General features: G+C 44.1%; 1 protein-coding gene across 6 annotated transcripts in view; it reads left to right on the top strand.

Annotated features, from left to right (window-relative positions):
• The window catches only part of LOC121567995 (roundabout homolog 2), a 62,279-nt gene extending 47,954 nt beyond the window's left edge, over window positions 1-14,325 (top strand). Inside the window, exons 12-26 of one of the 6 annotated variants that reach the window (XM_041878453.2) lie at window positions 2,022-2,188; window positions 2,374-2,495; window positions 2,626-2,842; window positions 3,132-3,250; window positions 3,961-4,144; window positions 4,382-4,600; window positions 5,104-5,146; window positions 5,256-5,398; window positions 5,623-6,078; window positions 6,297-6,435; window positions 9,732-10,093; window positions 10,359-10,475; window positions 10,885-11,055; window positions 12,939-13,078; window positions 13,673-14,325. In XM_041878453.2, the coding sequence (XP_041734387.1) occupies window positions 2,022-2,188; window positions 2,374-2,495; window positions 2,626-2,842; window positions 3,132-3,250; window positions 3,961-4,144; window positions 4,382-4,600; window positions 5,104-5,146; window positions 5,256-5,398; window positions 5,623-6,078; window positions 6,297-6,435; window positions 9,732-10,093; window positions 10,359-10,475; window positions 10,885-11,055; window positions 12,939-13,078; window positions 13,673-13,744 (2,671 nt within the window). In that variant the 3' untranslated portion in view covers window positions 13,745-14,325. Of the gene's footprint in view, window positions 1-2,021; window positions 2,189-2,373; window positions 2,496-2,625; window positions 2,843-3,131; window positions 3,251-3,960; window positions 4,145-4,381; window positions 4,601-5,103; window positions 5,147-5,255; window positions 5,399-5,622; window positions 6,079-6,296; window positions 6,436-9,731; window positions 10,094-10,358; window positions 10,476-10,864; window positions 11,056-12,938; window positions 13,079-13,609 lie in introns of those variants that run through there. The other 5 variants (XM_041878454.2, XM_041878452.2, XM_041878451.2 and 2 more) reach the window with 5 other exon arrangements.
• The last annotated feature ends 5,881 nt before the right edge of the window (window positions 14,326-20,206 follow it).

Here is a 20,206-nt window from a genome sequence, read left to right on the forward strand (position 1 = left end):
CTACACCGGCCAAACCCGGACGATGCTGGGCCAATTGTGCACCACCCTATGGGACTGCCAATCACGGCCGGTTGTGATACAGCCTGGAATCGAACCAGGGGGTCTGTAGTGACACCTCAAGCACTGAGATGCAGTGCCTTAGACCGCTGCACCACTCGAGAGCAAGGTGCTTCATCATGCTGGAAAAGGCATTGGTCATCACCAAACTGTTCTTGGATGGTTGGGAGAAGTTGCTCTCGGAGGATGTGTTGGTACCATTCTTTATTCATGGCTGTGTTCTTAGGCAAAATTGTGAGTGAGCCCACTCCCTTGGCTGAGAAGCAACCCCACACATGAATGGTCTCAGGATGCTTTACTGTTGGCATGACACAGGACTGATGGTAGCGCTCACCTTGTCTTCTCCGGACAAGGTGTTTTCCGGATGCCCCAAACAATCGGAAAGGGCATTCATCAGAGAAAAGGACTTTACCCCAGTCCTCAGCAGTCCAATCCCTGTACCTTTTGCAGAATATCAGTCTGTCCCTGATGTTTTTCCTGGAGAGAAGTGGCTTCTTTGCTGCCCTTCTTGACACCAGGCCATCCTCCAAAAGTATTTGCCTCACTGTGCGTGCAGATGCACTCACACCTGCCTGCTGCCATTCCTGAGCAAGCTCTGCACTGGTGGTGCCCCGATCCCGCAGCTGAATCAACTTTAGGAGACGGTCCTTGCGCTTGCTGGACTTTCTTGGGCGCCCTGACGCCTTCTTCACAACAATTGAACCTTTCTCCTTGAAGTTCTTGATGATCCGATAAATGGTTAATTTAGGTGCAATTTTACTAGCAGCAATATCCTTGCCTGTGAAGCCCTTTTTGTGCAAAGCAATGATGACGGCACGTGTTTCCTTGCAGGTAACCAGGTTAACAGAGGAAGAACAATGATTTCAAGCACCACCCTCCTTTTTAAGCTTCCAGTCTGTTATTCTAACTCAATCAGAATGACAGAGTGATCTCCAGCCTTGTCCTCGTCAACACTCTCACCTGTGTTAACGAGAGAATCACTGACATGATGGCAGCTGGTCCTTTTGTGGCAGGGCTGAAATGCAGTGGAAATTTTTTTGGGGGATTAAGTTAATTTTCATGGCAAAGAGGGACTTTGCAATTAATTGCAATTCATCTGATCACTCTTCATGACATTCTGGAGTATATGCAAATTGCCATCATCAAAACTGAGGCAGCAGACATTGTGAAAATTAGTATTTGTGTCATTCTCAAAACTTTTGACCACGACTGTATATTATGACAACATTTTGTAACGTTTTTGTTCGTTTTGGACTTTTTTTTGGCTGTTCGGGCACACACATTTTTTTTCTTGAGGCAAGCCGAAGTTCGGAGCCGACATTTACGCCCCTTCATCAGTGATTGGTCAACAGTAGGGATTCTTCAATGAAGTGTTTGTTGTCATTCAACCAGAGACGACTCGTTTTCATGCACATTTTGTCATTGAGAAATACTGCACCAAACATCTTAGTTAGAGGTAAAATTGCGCAACTAAGATATCCTCTGCAGAATCGTCAAAATTAATGACAGATTTCTGGAGTTATCTTAGATTCATTCTGACTATTTTGAGGAAGTGTATACTGGCTACGGCGTCTCAAAATGGACAAACAGTACTATTGCCGGTTTTTTCTTGTTTTTCAAGTGAAGGTATTTTAAGGGAGTATGCGAGCACACTCGTTTGGTTTGGCTAGCCGAGTACGGCTAGGCGCCAGCCGAACTGAAGCATGCTGACGCATTTAGACTGGTCTCTTTTATCACTCACTGGGTAATTGACTGGACAAACCATACCATAGGCTAGGTAATATGTACTATAGGTCCTCACTGGACTGAGATAATGGCATTCATTTACCCAGCATTCATCTATGCTAGAGGACCCAAATTGTCAAACCACACTCATTGTTGTGTTATTTCTCATATCAGGAGAAGGACAAGGCCAGACAATCCTCCCACAATTCAACCTGTAATTGATTAACGTTCTTTTCCAGCCAATCCGTTGGCAGTGTGTGGCAGACGGTAGCTGACCACGTGAAACAGGAGAAGCACACGGTCATCGGCCTGTACCCAAACACTGTCTACCTGTTCATCGTCCGAGCGGTCAACTCCTACGGTCTGAGTGACCCCAGCCCAATCTCTGAACCCATCAGGACACAGGGTCAGTATGGACACAGAACAGCATATAATATGTGTATACTCACTTAATCACTTGAACTGTTTCGTAGTAAAGTGTTCTGTGATGTTAGGCTGTTCTGAGTGCAGTGTGGTATGACGTCAGGCTGTTCTCAGCGCAGGGTGGTATGTCAGGCTGTTCTGAGTGCAGTTCTCTCTGTGTTGTCGTAGATGGGAGTCCTACAGAGCAGGGGATGGACCGCAGACAGGTGCAGAGAGAACTAGGGGAGGTGTCTCTCTACCTGCAGAAGCCTGTGGTCATATCACCCACCAGTGCCCAGGTCTCCTGGACTGTGAGTAAAACAGAGTGTTATAACCTGTAGAAACAATACGCTACTTTATACTGCTTCATACTTTATAATATCTCAGGAAATAGATCATAAACCACCTCTGTCCCGCCCCCTGTGTTCTGTCATTGGTCAGGTGGCGCGTCAGTCTCAGTACGTGCAGGGATACAGGCTGCTGTACCGCTCCACTGGCAGCGCCTGGATGGTCCAGGATGTGAAAGGGGGGCCTGAGCTCAGCACTGTCCTATCAGACCTGCGCACGGACACAGAGTACGAGGTGAAGGTCCGCCCCTACTTCAACGAGCTGCAGGGACTGGACAGCCCCCTGGTGCAGCTACGCACCCCTGAGGAGGGTAAGGCACGCAGCGGGATGCAGGAGGGTCCCTCTCTGTGAAGTCCGTAGGCATAGTTCACTACATCTTTATTGTCGCTGCAAGGGCCGTAACAATCAATTTTCCTCCGACTTTCCTTAGAATTTAGTAAAGATTTTTTTGCTTCTAAAATTACTAATCAATGCTGTGATATGCTACTGTAGGACTCCACAGGACATGCGTATAGGAAAATCTATTTTATTGACCAAAGTGTCTTTTTAATCGTCTGGGTCTCGCTAACTAACAGTTGTCCATGTTCACATCCTTCCAGTGTTGAGTGCTCCCCCGCAGGCTGTGTCAGTGGTCCAGCTCAGCAACAGCTCCAGCATCAGTGTCTCCTGGGAGCCTCCCCCCGCTGACGTTCAGAGTGGTACAGTCTTGGAGTACAAGGTGAGATTACAGAGTGGAGACTGTTGAAGCTGTACCTGGCTAGAGGAAAGTGCTACTCTAGACTACTCTGTCTGATGTTAATTTAGTGAAAAGTGGGCAGTTAATTAGTCACTACAGCTGGTCGTGCGAAAGAGAAAATAAATTATTTGTTTGAATCATCAATGTGCTGATTTTAAGCAGTCGGTTTTATCCTTGTTGCCAAAACATGCTGTGCAGAGCAGAAATGCTGTGCTAGTGGTTTTAATTAAACATTGCACATTGCTCCCTGCTTAGTATCAGTTAACAGCAACACTTCTGTAGAATGCAAAAACACAATTTAACCAATTTAGTCCTCAGATTTAAATCACTTTTCCTCATCTTGTCGATTGGATCTCCTCTTGGTTTAGCTTTGCAGTTGACAAAAAAACCACTTATTTTCTCAGACTTTTCTGGAAAGGCATTTTAAAGCCTATCGTATCCCCATGTCTTGCTGGCTGACAACAACAAAATATCTCCACTTCTGGTTCAGTTGTCCCATCCTCTTGGCAACATGATCGACTTGATGCTTCTAGTGTTATTAAATGTTGTAGGTCGTTTCTGTTCCTCCAGAGTTTCTGTCCCTTTCTGTCCCTCCAGAGTTTCTGTCCCTTTCTGTCCCTCCAGAGTTTCTGTCCCTCCAGAGTTTCTGTCCCTCCACCACACAGTATCAAGCTTGTTTCTCTGTCTGCCAGGTCTGGTGCCTGGGGAGTGACTCTGAGATGAAGACAGAGAGCCATATCAACAGGACAGTGGATAGAGCAGTGTTGTCCATCCTACTGACTGGGCTGCTACCAGACCTCCAGTACAGTGTGATGGTGGCTGCAGTCACCATCTTGGGAGTGGGTCAACACAGCCCACCTATAGACCTGGTCCTCAGTGAGTCAGCTTTACCACTAGAAGAGACCCTTCCTTAGATGCAACATTAATAGCCTGTCAACCTGGTCCTCAGTCAGTATGGTAGATTACTAAAGACTAAAGACGAGGCTTGAGGAATACTGCATTTCAACAATTCTTGCTAGAAAGCCAATGGGGTTAGTTAGTTGTCTGTTTATTCAGGAAGCCATATTGGAAATGAATTTGCCAGACTGATAAACTGGACTCTCTATCATTCAGCCCTGTCACTGGACATGCCTTCAGACCCTCTGCAGAAAGACAGCAGCCTCAGTCTATCAGAGCAGATCACTGGAGTGGTCAGCCAACCAGCATTCATCGCTGGGTTGGGCGTGGCCTCGTGGCTGGTGCTCATGGGCTTCAGTGGTTGGCTGTACTGTCGCCACCGCAGGAGGAAGGAGCTGGGACACTACACCACCTCATTTGCCTACACACCTGCAGGTATACTGTAACATCCTTAACCTCAACCCCAACCTATTCACATAGCATACACACAAATCCATTAATATTACAATACTAATCTGTTCCAATCCTGCCACCATCACGTTTTCCAAATCTGGGTATCTGAGTGTCTTCAAATGTGACTTGTTGTAATCTGTGGGTTCAAAATCCTAGTGTTGATGTGATCTATGCCTTTTAGTGTATCTAGCTCAGCAGCATAGCCTTAATGAAATGACAAAAATAAACTGGCAGGCCTGAATCCCAAGTGGGACACACTGTTTTGGGCCCTTGAGACACAGGAGGTTAGAGGCACCTTAATTGGGGAGAATGGGCTCGTGGTAATAGCTGGAGCGGAATAAGTGGAATGGTTGCCATGTGTTTGATGCCATTCCAAGAGTTCGTTCCAGCCATTATTATGAGCCGTCCTCCCATCAGCAGCCTCCACTGCCTTGAGTAAGAAAGATTTTTAATTGCAGCCATTGCTTTTGTTGTTTTTCGTGCAGTTGGATTCGCTCACAGTGAAGGATCTGGTCTCAGCAACGGAAGGTAGAGATCTTGATTTTTATTCAGAGAAATCAATGTAAACATGAGTGGACTCTTTTTATTACAAACTTACAGTAATATCTGACCTTTAGTTCTCTCCATCTGCCTACAGTAGACCAAGGATGCTGGGCTCCAACATGGGGAACTACCCCTGGCTAGCAGACTCCTGGCCAGCCCCTGGCCTTGCCCACAATGGAAAAGACTCAGTCAACTGTTGCTCTGGCAAACTGGACTCTACAGACAGATACTACAATGGTGAGAGCCCACAGTCATGTCTTGCAACTTGGGATGGGATAAAATGCAGTCGTTTGAACAGAAGCAAAATTAATAGTAATAAGCCGCCAATGCTGCTCAAATGATGGAACCTATTTGAGCTTTTGTGATTGACCAGGATATTGCAGAGGGAAGATCAAGTGGTTCATTCAAGGAAATGGGTTCCACTTTACATTTTTTATAGACTTTCTATTTCTGTCCCGCAGTTGGCATCTCCAATTACCTGAGCCAGTCTGAGAAGTACAGCTCAGTGTCCACCGACAGTCCCATCTACAGCACCATCTGTACAGCTGCTGCTGAGGACCTGCAGGGTCTAGCCTACTACAGCACATACTCCAACACCCCCTGCAGCCAGGGCTCCAACACCCCCTGCAGCCAGGGCTCCAACACCCCCTGCAGCCAGGGCTCCAACACCCCCTACACCCAGGGCTCCAACACCCCCTACACACAGGGCTCCAACACCCCCTACACACAGGGCTCCAACACCCCCTACACACAGGGCTCCAACACCCCCTACACACAGGGCCCTGACCCCAACGCCATTACCCCCGTCCTCTCCAACTCGGGCCTCTTCGGTCTGGAGCAGGACCTGGACCAGTGGACCATCCAGTCTGGACAGTCTGTAGAGTACGCCAAGCTGCAGTACGCCAGGACAAGCAATGGTACAGGCAGCTATTACACTTCTCATGTACTGTAGTTAAGGGCTCATGGAATGTTAGGTGGTGAGGATATAGCTAACTCTGTTACATAGTTGATGTGGGTGTTTGTATGCTGTACAAAAACATGTACATAAATATGTTTCACATAGCTCATTTCTAATGTTCTCCTCAGCTTGATTTAAATAAGTGTGTGGGTTGTCTGCTGTCTCTCTGTACTGTAGCCAAGCTGGTGAAGCAGAGGTCCATGTGTCCTTCATCCAAGCCTGCACCACTCAACTGGGAGGACGTGCTGTCTCTACCACTGCCTGCTAATAAAGAACGGGGTTACACCAAGAGAGACAGGGATGAGGGGAGGAACAGGTAACACCCAGCGCTATATCCCCTGTAGACACCCTCCCATGGGATAGCTTGTTAAGTACAGATGAGGGAACTAACAGTGTATGGAGTGAAATGGCAGTACAGGGAAGGAAAACTAAGAGTGCTGAAGTTGCTACATATTGCACCTTTTCTCCATAACTCATTGTGATTTTCCTGATGTGTCCTTTTTATCTATTCTCTGACGCCCTCATATGAGGGCTATGTTTAGATTGAATGTATGGCTTGCACTCTATTTTACCTGATAGTTTACCTGAACTACATAGCAAGAGTTCATGAGGTTAGGGCCTGAACCTGCCCTCCGATTCAAACCAGATTGTAAACTCTAGTGATGTTTACTACGGTTAAAGTTGGAGTTAAACATCATTGTCTGGAGGCTCAGGAGAGACTCTTAGTGTGGCTGCATCAGGGGAGTGTACAGTTTCCTCTAACTGATTGTGACAGATGAGATTGTGGCCATAACTGGGGGGACCTAGCTGCTCTGACTGTACATTGTCTTTTGTAATGACATTAGCCACTGTCTGACAGTGTGGATTAGCACTTTCCTGTTTCAATAACATGTCCTATATTAAATCTGCTCTGATGTCTTCTGACGTTGTCACGGCAACATAAATCATTTGAAGTCACTCTTGTGTTTTGTAATCCATTGCTGCTGGTTCCTCTTTTAAAATGTAACTCTGTCAACTACTGTTACTGTCTCTGGATATGGTTGTTAATGTGCCTCAAAGAGTTTTCTTGATGATGAAGTGCAAGTATTGTGTAAGATAGACCCCATAGATGTACAGTGAGGGAAAAAAGTATTTGATCCCCTGCTGATTTTGTACGTTTGCCCACTGACAAGACCGTGGTCCTCTGTAGCTCAGCTGGTAGAGCACGGCGCTTGTAACGCCAAGGTAGTGGGTTCGATCCCCGGGACCACCCATACACAAAAAAATTATGCACGCATGACTGTAAGTCGCTTTGGATAAAAGCGTCTGCTAAATGGTATATTATTATATTATTATATTATGATCAGTCTATAATTTTAATGGTAGGTTTATTTGAACAGTGAGAGACAGAATAACAACAAAGAAATTCAGAAAAATGCATGTCAAAAATGTTATAAATTGATTTGCATTTTAATGAGGGAAATAAGTATTTGACCCCCTCTCAATCAGAAAGATTTCTGGCTCCCAGGTGTCTTTTATACAGGTAACAAGCTGAGATTAGGAGCACACTCTTAAAGGGAGTGCTCCTAATCTCAGCTTGTTACCTGTATAAAATACACCTGTCCACAGAAGCAATCAATCAATCAATCAGATTCCAAACTCTCCACCATGGCCAAGACCAAAGAGCTCTCCAAGGATGTCAGGGACAAGATTGTAGACCTACACAAGGCTGGAATGGGCTACAAGACCATCGCCAAGCAGCTTGGTGAGAAGGTGACAACAGTTGGTGCGATTATTCGCAAATGACAGTTATTTTGTGTTTCTCCCAATCTCCCTCGGCCTGGGGCTCCATGCAAGATGTCACCTCGTGGAGTTGCAATGATCATGAGAACGGTGAGGAATCAGCCTAGAACTACACGAGAGGATCTTGTCAATGATCTCAAGGCAGCTGGGACCATAGTCACCAAGAAAACAATTGGTAACACACTACGCCGTGAAGGACTGAAATCCTGCAGCGCCCGCAAGGTCCCCCTGCTCAAGAAAGCACATATACAGGCCCGTCTGAAGTTTGCCAATGAACATCTGAATGATTCAGAGGAGAACTGGGTGAAAGTGTTGTGGTCAGATGAGACCAAAATGGAGCTCTTTGGCATCAACTCAACTCGCCGTGTTTGGAGGAGGAGGAATGCTGCCTATGACCCCAAGAACACCATCCCCACCATCAAACATGGAGGTGGAAACATTATGCTTTGGGGGTGTTTTTCTGTTAAGGGGACAGGACAACTTCACCGCATCAAAGGGACGATGGACGGGACCATGTACCGTCAAATCTTGGGTGAGAACCTCCTTCCCTCAGCCAGGGCATTGAAAATGGGTCGTGGATGGGTATTCCAGCATGACAATGACCCAAAACACACGGCCAAGGCAACAAAGGAGTGGCTCAAGAAGAGGCACATTAAGGTCCTGGAGTGGCCTAGCCAGTCTCCAGACCTTAATCCCATAGAAAATCTGTGGAGGGAGCTGAAGGTTCGAGTTGCCAAACGTCAGCCTCGAAACCTTAATGACTTGGAGAAGATCTGCAAAGAGGAGTGGGACAAAATCCTTCCTGAGATGTGTGCAAACCTGGTGGCCAACTACAAGAAACGTCTGACCTCTGTGATTGCCAACAAGGGTTTTGCCACCAAGTACTAAGTCATGTTTTGCAGAGGGGTCAAATACTTATTTCCCTCATTAAAATGCAAATCAATTTATAACATTTTTTACATGCATTTTTCTGGATTTTTGTTGTTGTTATTCTGTCAGTTCAGTCCTTCACGGCGTAGTGTGTTACCAATTGTTTTCTTGGTGACTATGGTCCCAGCTGCCTTGAGATCATTGACAAGATCCTCCCGTGTAGTTCTGGGCTGATTCCTCACCGTTCTCATGATCATTGCAACTCTACGAGGTGAGATCTTGCATGGAGCCCCAGGCCGAGGGAGATTGACAGTTATTTTGTGTTTCTTCCATTTGACGAATAATCGCACCAACTGTTGTCACCTTCTCACCAAGCTGCTTGGCGATGGTCTTGTAGCCCATTCCAGCCTTGTGTAGGTCTACAATCTTGTCCCTGACATCCTTGGAGAGCTCTTTGGTCTTGGCCATGGTGGAGAGTTTGGAATCTGATTGATTGATTGCTTCTGTGGACAGGTGTCTTTTATACAGGTAACAAGCTGAGATTAGGAGCACTCCTTTAAGAGTGTGCTCCTAATCTCAGCTTGTTACCTGTATAAAATACACCTGGGGAGCCAGAAATCTTTCTGCTTGAGAGGGGGTCAAATACTTATTTCCCTCATTTAAAATTGCAAATCAATTTATAACATTTTTGACATGCGTTTTCTGGATTTTTGTTTTGTTATTCTGTCTCTCACTGTTCAAATAAACCTACCATTAAAATTATAGACTGATCATGTCTTTGTCAGTGGGCAAACGTACAAAATCAGCAGGGAATCAAATACTTTTTTCCCTCACTGTATACTGGGGTCTTACTGACAGTGTTTTTCACTCAGTGTCAGATCCCTGGTTTAACAACTAAGAGGGTATTTTCTCACTTTTCCCTCCTGTACTAATCATGTTTTCTCTTCCTCCTGCTCCCAGTAGCTCAGATGAGGATGAGGAGGACTGGTGTCCCCCGCTGCCAGCCAGGACCTACCTGATGGACGGCTCCAGGGAGGAGTTACCCAGCCTTCCCTCCTCCAGAAGAGAGGAGCTGACCCAAGGCACCATCTCCAGCCTGCAGTCCACAGCCACGCTTCCCCCGTCCCCCCAGGAGGAGACACGCCCCCCGCTGCAGCACTTTGACCTGCTGGCCTGCTACGGGCCCGGTTCCCAGGTCTCCCATTCCAACCCCAATCTGTTCGCCAATAAGGACGCCTACGATGTCAGCGGGCCATACCACACCAACCAATGGGGAGACACCTTCATGGGGGAGAACTTTACTTCAGAGAGGAGTGGCAGAGGTTAGTTGTACAAACCTGTCCCTCTCTCATAGTTCTAATGCATAGGATAATTATTTATATGTTTAGCTAGCCTTTTGAAAATGACCAGCCTGGTCACAGAACTGTATGTGCTTTAGCCACTTCCTTTGTCATGTGTTGCCATGCCATACATACAGTCCATGTTTGGCATGACAACAAACTGGACTAGAGGAGTTGGCTAAAGCACAGACAGATCTGCTACCAGGCTAATCCATAATTGCATAATTATCCTGTTCTTTTCTGTCAGGACAATCTCCTCCTTTCCTGGCTGAGTCTGCCCACGCTATGCAGGGGCACAGAACCAGGAGCAAGAAGAAAGGCCTCCAGGAGGGCCAGCACCGACGAGAGCTGCATGACCAAGCAGGTAAGACATAGTGGACAGTGGGCTACTTTTATGTTATCTTCATATCATATCTTCTCTTTGGAGAGGCTTTTATACAAGGCAACACACATAGCTTTTGGAATAACAAGTTACCCCAGCTTATTATTTGCAAGAACTTAGAAATGGCTCTAACTTCTTGGAATTTTGCTAGAGGAGGTTTTTAAATGCACATAAGTAACATGCCCGCCATGGGATTCAAGCCACATCCTTACAGTACAGTATATTTACATTTTGGTCATGTAGCAGACAGTCTTATCCATTACGAATCATTAAAGTCCTATAGTGTACATCCAACTGTGAATAGATAGACAGCAGTGCTTTAAAGAGGCCACCTGTGTGGTTAAGTGAAGGCAGTGTTTTTTTATCATGAGCTGTCAATCAGTCTGTGTAGACCTGCCCCCTCCACCAGCCCCACCCCCTGCAGCAGACAACCCCCTGCAGCTCCTGGCTGATGTGCTGGGCTGCAGCCGGACACCGTCGGCGGACAACTCGCCGGCTCTGCAGAGGAGAGGCGACTACTCCTCACCCCAGAAGAGGGGGCCTGCCATGTGGGGCTCACAGGGTATGCATCAAACCATCTGATTAATGCAAATACAGTGGGGAAAAAAGTATTTAGTCAGCCACCAATTGTGCAAGTTCTCCCACTTAAAAAGATGAGAGAGGCCTGTAATTTTCATCATAGGTACACGTCAACTATGACAGAAAATCACATTCTTGGATTTTTTATGAATTTATTTGCAAATTATGGTGGAAAATAAGTATTTGGTCACCTACAAACAAGCAAGATTTCTGGCTCTCACAGACCTGTAACTTCTTCTTTAAGAGGCTCCTCTGTCCTCCACTCGTTACCTGTATTAATGGCACCTGTTTGAACTTGTTATCAGTATAAAAGACACCTGTCCACAACCTCAAACAGTCACACTCCAAACTCCACTATGGCCAAGACCAAAGAGCTGTCAAAGGACACCAGAAACAAAATTGTAGACCTGCACCAGGCTGGGAAGACTGAATCTGCAATAGGTAAGCAGCTTGGTTTGAAGAAATCAACTGTGGGAGCAATTATTAGGAAATGGAAGACATACAAGACCACTGATAATCTCCCTCGATCTGGGGCTCCACACAAGATCTCACCCCGTGGGGTCAAAATGATCACAAGAACGGTGAGCAAAAATCACAGAACCACACGGGGGGACCTAGTGAATGACCTGCAGAGAGCTGGGACCAAAGTAACAAAGCCTACCATCAGTAACACACTACGCTGCCAGGGACTCAAATCCTGCAGTGAAAGACGTGTCCCACTGCTTAAGCCAGTACATGTCCAGGCCCGTCTGAAGTTTGCTAGAGTGCATTTGGATGATCCAGAAGAGGATTGGGAGAATGTCATATGGTCAGATGAAACCAAAATATAACTTTTTGGTAAAAACTCAACTCGTCGTGTTTGGAGGACAAAGAATGCTGAGTTGCATCCAAAGAACACCATACCTACTGTGAAGCATGGGAGTGGAAACATCATGCTTTGGGGCTGTTTTTCTGCAAAGGGACCAGGACGACTGATCCGTGTAAAGGAAAGAATGAATGAATGGGGCCATGTATCGTGAGATTTTGAGTGAAAACCTCCTTCCATCAGCAAGGGCATTGAAGATGAAACGTGGCTGGGTCTTTCAGCATGACAATGATCCCAAACACACCGCCCGGGCAACGAAGGAGTGGCTTCGTAAGAAACATTTCAAGGTCCTGGAGTGGCCTAGCCAGTCTCCAGATCTCAACCCCATAGAACATCTTTGGAGGGAGTTGAAAGTCTGTGTTGCCCAGCGACAGCCCCAAAACATCACTGCTCTAGAGGAGATCTGCATGGAGGAATGGGCCAAAATACCAGCAACAGTGTGTGAAAACCTTGTGAAGACTTACAGAAAACGTTTGACCTGTGTCATTGCCAACAAAGGGTATATAACAAAGTATTGAGAAACTTTTGTTATTGACCAAATACTTATTTTCCACCATAATTTGCAAATATATTCATTAAAAATCCTACAATGTGATTTTCTGGATTATTTTTTCTCATTTTGTCTGTCATAGTTGACGTGTACCTAGGATGAAAATTACAGGCCTCTCATCTTTTTAAGTGGGAGAACTTGCACAATTGGTGGCTGACTAAATAATTTTTTTCCCCACTGTATGCAAATACACACAGTACAGTAATATAAAAGCCACAACCACACACATATTGTGATTGAGGTCTAGTAATGCTCCGTCTACATTCATACACATACAAATCCTCCGTGGTCTTAATATAACGCATCGGTTTAAGCACACATATCTAGCAGCAATCCCCTCTACCCAGGTGGACAGAGATGGTGGGGAGTCTGGTCCAGCACTTAGATTCTGAACCATATAATTCCAGCTGCACTTTTGAGTGATTGCAGTATTGCATATTGTCATCTGCAGATGAGGGGGTAATCCCGTACTGCCCATCCAGCTTTCTGCCCCGGGGCCAGATGTCAGGCTACGGTTCCCTTGGTGGAGGGGCCTCCTCGCGGGTTTCAACTGGACAGCGAGAGCCTGGAGCTGCCCGGAGTAGGGACGAGGTGAGTCCAGTGTGAAGGACAGCAGGACTGGCTCAGTAGAGACATGATGTTAGTCCTATAGTTATCAGTGTTGGTTGTTGTCCTCCTAAAGTCTAGTACTGTAGTGGGTTAATGTAAGGCAATGATTTGGTGATGATCCAAGACAACTTTGGGTCTTAATCAGTGTTGATTGGTGTGGCACAGAGAGCCAAGAGACCCAGTGGCCCAAGACATACCTGGCTCTCCGCTGCTTTAATTGTTCTACTAATCTGGTCTGGTTTATCCAACATGTTGGTAATATTAATTCCAAATCAAGACTGCAGTGTTTCCATCTATAGTATGTTGCACAGGGTAGATGATGTACATGTCAAACTAATGTTTTGACAATGGCTTAGATGTAGGCAAATATGGGGGTCAGTAGATTTATAAGAGCTCAACCATAAATGGAATACTAATATTTGTGTGGCTAAGCCTTGGCTAAATTACAGTGTCAGGATTAGTTTTTGGCACCAGCCCCATCGCTGATTGTGTTGTGTGTTTGTTTACTTTCAGAACCTCATATAGCTGAAAGCAGATTATGTGACGTGAAGTTCTCCGCCATGTGTTTTTTAAAAGGTTGTTTTGCTGCTTCCATCTTTGCTGAACTCCAGCCTGTTGCCATGGTGTCAAAGAAGAGCTGAAGACTAAAGTGAAAGCATGTAGGCTTGCCACCTGCTTTTTCAATATTAGTTAATGTGTTTATCATTTGATTCTTTATTTATAATTTGTATGTGATTTGATGTCCTGCCTCCATATGTATATAGACATCTTTGCAACTTTTTAAACATGACCTGGGATAAAGATAATATATTGTATTTTGAGAAAAGGGAAAGAACGTTTTAAAAATGACTATAGATATTATACATCAGATGTTTGAATGTACCTTATGTTTATTGTTTACCCTGAAACCATGATGATGTTTGTGTAATGAAAGGATATGAGGCAGAAACTCTGTTAACAAGACCATCTGAGAGTTGGGCATCTGTGAGGGTGGGTGAGTGTGTTTACAGTTTCTCTTTCTCTCTCTCTCTCGCGCTGTCATTGTGGAGTCAACCTCCTGCTTCTTCTAAACAGGCATATCGATCTTTTCAACACCAGATGAAATAGCCTTGTCATTTTAGGTTGTGATGCTGAAAATGTGTGAACGTATACCCTTGTTAAACACCAATTGTTATGTTCTGTCATCAGTGGAATGATTTGTTAAAAAATACCAATAAAACATTTGTTACTCTAAAGACATTTCCCTAGACTGTTTCCTGGAATCGATCTAGTGTAGGTAATCCTATTGTAAATACCTGCTATATTGATTCACATTTACAAGAAAAATGTGCCCTTTTTCCTGGGTTCTTTGTATTGTGCCGCTGTGTACTGACTTTGATGTAATGGTTAACTGCTAAACCCAGACAGATTTCAGATTGTGTTTTCTACCAGACATTAGAAAGTAGTTAACAGTAAGTTGGTGAGGGGGACAACCCATCACAAAACTACAGTAGAGAAAACTGGAACAGGCAGTGATATGCTACAGTTAAAAGGTAACCAGAGGAGGGAGAGGTTTTTATTTAGTGTGGAACATTGGGCAGGATATGTGAGGTGTGTTAAATCAACTGACTGGCTGTGAGCGTTGTGGACGAGGTTGGGAGAGAGAGGAGCATGTGAGCTGTTCCACCTGAGACACTCTTTCCGGGTCTCTAAAAGCTCCTCTATGTACAATATGAACCTCCTTTATTATCTGGCTAAGCATAGAGAGCTCTCTAGTGACTGGTACACTGGAATCAATCATAAATCCATGTAGTTATCTTTCAATATGGTCTCAAGCCATTCTGAAAACCTCAGCTTGAGATCCTGTTGTTAGGTAAGAACATGTAGGGGTTTATTGAAAACAGAGAGGCGCCGGGAAGCAGGAAGATATGAAGATGATTGGGTGGCTTCTTCTATATCATGTTTATTTTGTATTGGGTAAAAATTGCACGAGAAGAACAGACCAATGCCTTATTAAAATGTCTGTTGAATGTCACTGGACTACAAAGGGACATTCTTTCTGGACACAGTTATTTGGTGTGGACGTTGGTTCTGGGACTGTTGAAATTAGTGGGCAGGGGGAAAGACAGTGTATTATGATACGCAAATATCCACAGGGACCCAGAAAGATTGGTGATAATCCATCAGAATTTAGAGGGAAGGGGTTAAGCAGTGGGGCATTGTTTCTTAAAATATGTTGGTATGCTTGTTTGTGCTGTGAATTAGGCTATTTTTTATGATTCACAACCCCCCTCAGACAGCAAGGCTCAGTTACAGACCAGTGAAAGGCCACTTCACATGTCTCTGTATAGAATGTTTTTCAATCGATAGTTATGTTTTTTTCCATCATCAATATATGAACAGAAATAAACATCCACTGAGATGTTTTGATATCTGTGGCATGGTTGGGGTCAATTCCATTTTAAATTAGTCAATTCAGGAGGTACACTAAAATTAAAATTCCCTTCAATGCTTTTCAATGAGGAACATTTTAAATTTTAATTGGAGTTTGGTTTTTTAATTGACTAGAATTGAAATGGAATTGAACCCCAACCCTGATCAGTTGTATATGATGGGATTGTAAATATGAGAACTGATCTGTTGAGTAGAGATTCATATAGAAAAGGCCAACCATGAATCCACTTCAGCATCATACACACAGTAAGAATATATAATTCCAAAATGTTTGAAATCAATGGAAGATGGGATTATGAATGTGATGTGATCTGATATAGATTAGATTATAAATCAAACATGGTTGTCATCATGGAATTTGCAGAGATGATCACATGTACTGTTGACTAAATACTCCGGAGCCAGTTAACATCTGGAGGATGACAATGAACACACATGCTTATTACCAGTTGGCCAGATACTGGTTAGATGAGTAAAAGAGGCCTATGGAACTGGCTCCATATGTGGATGTATGACTTGATAGAAGGCACCATCTGGTGGCTATTACATAGCGTTACCCTTCTGCCCAGTCATGAGTTGTACATAGGATCCACAGATAATGCTGTCACAATGGAGCTTTTTTTGTCTCTTATCTAGCTCAAGCATGACTCGAAATTTGAGCAAAAGAACTAGGAAATTAATCCAAAATGTGTAAAAAACAAAATTAATTATGCACTCACTGATGTAAGTTGCTTTGAATAAAAGTGTATTTATTCTAAATGGCATTTAAATTAACAGAACTCTCAACAAATCACTGGCTGTTGACAGACATTTTCAGCCTAACGAAACACATAAAAAATATATATATACAGTGGGGTCTGAAATTATTGACATCCTTGATAAAGATGAGCAATAATGCCTTTAGAAAGTGTTCAGACCCCTTGACTTTTTCCACATTATGTTACGTTACAGCCTTATTCTAAAATTAATTAAATTAGTTTTTTTCCTCAATCTGCACACAATACCCCATAATGACAAAGTGAAAACAGCTTTTCGAAATTTTTGCAAATGTATTAAAAATGTAAAACAGAAATACCTTATTTACATAAGTATTCAGACCCTTTGCTATGAGACTTGAAATTTAGCTCCGGTGCTTCCTGTTTCCATTGATCATCCTTGAGATGTTTCTACAACTTGATTGGAGTCCACCTGTGGTAAATTAAACTGATTGGAGATGATTTGGAAAGATACACACCTGTCTATATAAGGTCCCACCGATCACAGTACATGTCAGAGCAAAAACCAAGCCATGAGGTCGAAGGAATTGTCCGTACAGCTCCGAGACAGGATTGTGTCAAGGCACAAATCTGTGGAAGGGTACCAAAACATATCTGCAGCATTGAAGGTCCCGTAGAACACAGTGGCCTCCATCATTCTTGAATGGAAGAAGTTTGGAACCACCAAGACTCTTCCTAATGCTGGCCGCCCGGCCAAACTGAGCAATCAGGGGAGAAGGATCTTGGTCAGGGAGGTGACCAAGAACCCGAAGGTCACTCTGACAGAGCTCCAGATTTCCTCTGTGAAAAACTTCCAGAAGGACAACCATCTCTGCAGCACTCCACCAATCAGGCCTTTATGGTAGAGTGGCCAGACGGAAGCCACTCCTCAGTAAAAGGCACATGACAACCCGCTTGGAGATTGCCAAAAGGCACCTAATGGACTCTCAGACCATGAGAAACAAGATTCTCTGGTCTGATGAAACCAAGATTGAACTCTTTGGCCTGAATGCCGAGTGTCACCTCTGGAGGAAACCTGGCCCCATCCCTACGGTGAAGCATGGTGGTGGCAGCATCATGCTGTGGGGATGTCTTTCAGCGGCAGGGACTGGGAGACTAGTCAGGATCGAGGGAAAGATGAATGGAGCAAAGTACAGAGAGATCCTTGATGAAAACCTGCCAAAAAAATCATTTTTGAGTTTCTGAAAGTACACTTTAAATATATTTTGTGGACATTTAAGTTAAATATACTTTTTTGAGAGTACACTTAAGTATATTTTCTTGAGATATGAGAAAGTATATTCTCAGGAAGCATCTTCCTCAGCTGTGCATGTTTCCTTATGTGAAATAAACAATTGTTATCATTGTCAACTTTCTCTGCACTCTTCTGAACAGGAATTCAGAAAGTACTTGAAAACTCCTCATTGACACTGAAACTACAGTGCCTTGCAAAAGTATTCATACCCCTTTGGACTTCTTCACATTTTATTGTTACAAATGGGATTATGAATGTAATGTGATCTGATATACAGTTGAAGTCGGAAGTTTACACACACTTAGGTTGGAGTCATTAAAACTCGTTTGTCAACCACTCCACACATTTCTTTTTAACAAACTATAGTTTTGGCAAGTCGGTTAGGACATCTACTTTGTGCATGACACAAGTCATTTTTCCAACAATTGTTTACAGACAGATTATTTCACTTATAATTCACTGTATCACAATTCCAGTGGGTCAGAAGTTTACATACACTAAGTTGACTGTGCCTTTAAACAGCTTGGAAAATTCCAGAAAATGATGTCATGGCTTTAGAAGCTTCTGATAGGCTAATTGACATAATTTGAGTCAATTGGAGGTGTACCTGTGAATGTATTTCAAGGCCTACCTTTAAACTCAGTGCCTATTTGCTTGACATCATGGGAAAATCAAAAGAAATCAGCCAAGACCTCAGAAAATAAATTGTAGACCTCCACAAGTCTGGTTCATCCTTGGGAGCAATTTTCAAATGCCTGAAGGTACCACGTTCATCTGTACAAACAATAGTACACAAGTATAAACACCATGGGACCACGCAGCCGCCATACCGCTCAGGAAGGAGATGCGTTCTGTCTCCTAGAGATGAACGTACTTTGGTGCGAAAAGTGCAAATCAATCCCAGAACAACAGCAAAGGACCTTGTGAAGATGCTGGAGGAAACAGGTACAAAAGTATCTATATCCACAGTAAAACCAGTCCTATATCGACATAACCTGAAAGGCCGCTCAGCAAGGAAGAAGCCACTGCTCCAAAACCGCCATAAAAAAGCCAGACTACGGTTTGCAACTGCACATGGGGACAAAGATTGTACTTTTTGGAGAAATGTCCTCTGGTCTGATGAAACAAAAATAGAACTGTTTGGCCATAATGACCATCGTTATGTTTGGAGGAAAAAGGGGGTACTTGCAAGCCGAAGAACACCATCCCAACCGTGAAACACGGGGGTGGCAGCATCATGCTGTGGGGGTGCTTTGCTGCAGGAAGGACTGGTGCACTTCATAAAATAGATGGCATCATGAGGAAGGAAAATTATGTGGATATATTGAAGCAACATCTCAAGACATCAGTCAGGAAGTTAAAGCTTGGTCGCAAATGGGTCTTCCAAATGGACAATGACCACAAACATACTTCCAAATTTGTGGCAAAATGGCTTAAGGACAACAAATTCAAGGTATTGGAGTGGCCATCACAAAGCCCTGACCTCAATCCTATAGAAAATGTGTGGGCAGAACTGAAAAAGCATGTGCGAGCAAGGAGGCCTACAAACCTGACTCAGTTACACCAGCTCTGTCAGGAGGAATGGGCCAAAATTCACCCAACTTATTGTGGGAAGCTTGTGGAAGGCTACCCGAAACGTTTGACCCAAGTTAAACAATTTAAAGGCAATGCTACCAAATACTAATTGAGTGTATGTAAACTTCTGACCCACTGGGAATGTGATGAAATAAATAAAAGCTGAAATAAATCATTCTCTCTACTATTATTCTGACATTTCACATTGTTAAAATAAAGTGGCTATCCTAACTGACCTAAGACAGGGAATGTTTACTAGGATTAAATGTCAGGAATTGTGAAAAACAAATTAAATGGCTAAGGTGTATGTAAACTTCCGACTTCAATCGTAGATAAGATTATAAATCAAGCATGGTTGTCATCATGGAGCGAATTTGCAGAGATGATCCCATGTACTGTTGACTAAATACTCCGGAGTCAGTTACCATGTGGAGGAAGACACACATGCTTATTACCAGTTATCCAGATACTGGTTAGATGAGTGTAAGAGGCCTAAGGAACTGTCTCCATACCCCTTTGGACTTCTTCACATTTTATTGTTACAAAGTGGGATTAAAATGGATTTAATTGTATTTTTTTGTCAACAATCTACACAAAATACTCTGTCAAAGTGGAAGACTAAAAATATTAGTAAAGATTGATAGATATTAAATAACTAAAATATAGTCATTGCATAAGTATTCATCTCCCTGAGTCAATACGAAGACAGCGACCTCCCGCAAAGCAGTCTACACTGCCAACGAGAGGCCCGGAGCGGATACAAACAACGAATAGTTACGCCGTACTGGAGCCTGATCTTCCTGCACCTTCGTCGCTGGGGGTGCCTGTGTCTGCGGCCGCAGTGCCTACTAATATGATTTCGAAGTCGACGTCGGCAACCTTCCGTCCCTGCTCTGGATCGAGCGGGGCTTCTCCATCTGTTGGAGGCCTGCATCCTGTGAAGCGTGGGAGTGGGCGAATTTCCTCGTCCTTCTCGCCAGCCGTGATTTTGGGCAGCTCCATGGTAAGAAATGTGACCGTTCCTGGTGCAAAAACAATGTCCTATCCCAGAGCTCGAGTAAATGACATTACTAAGCTGCTCCCGAATGTCAG

Source organism: Coregonus clupeaformis, chromosome 6 (genome assembly GCF_020615455.1).
Source record: "Coregonus clupeaformis isolate EN_2021a chromosome 6, ASM2061545v1, whole genome shotgun sequence".
Lineage (NCBI taxonomy): Eukaryota > Metazoa > Chordata > Actinopteri > Salmoniformes > Salmonidae > Coregonus > Coregonus clupeaformis.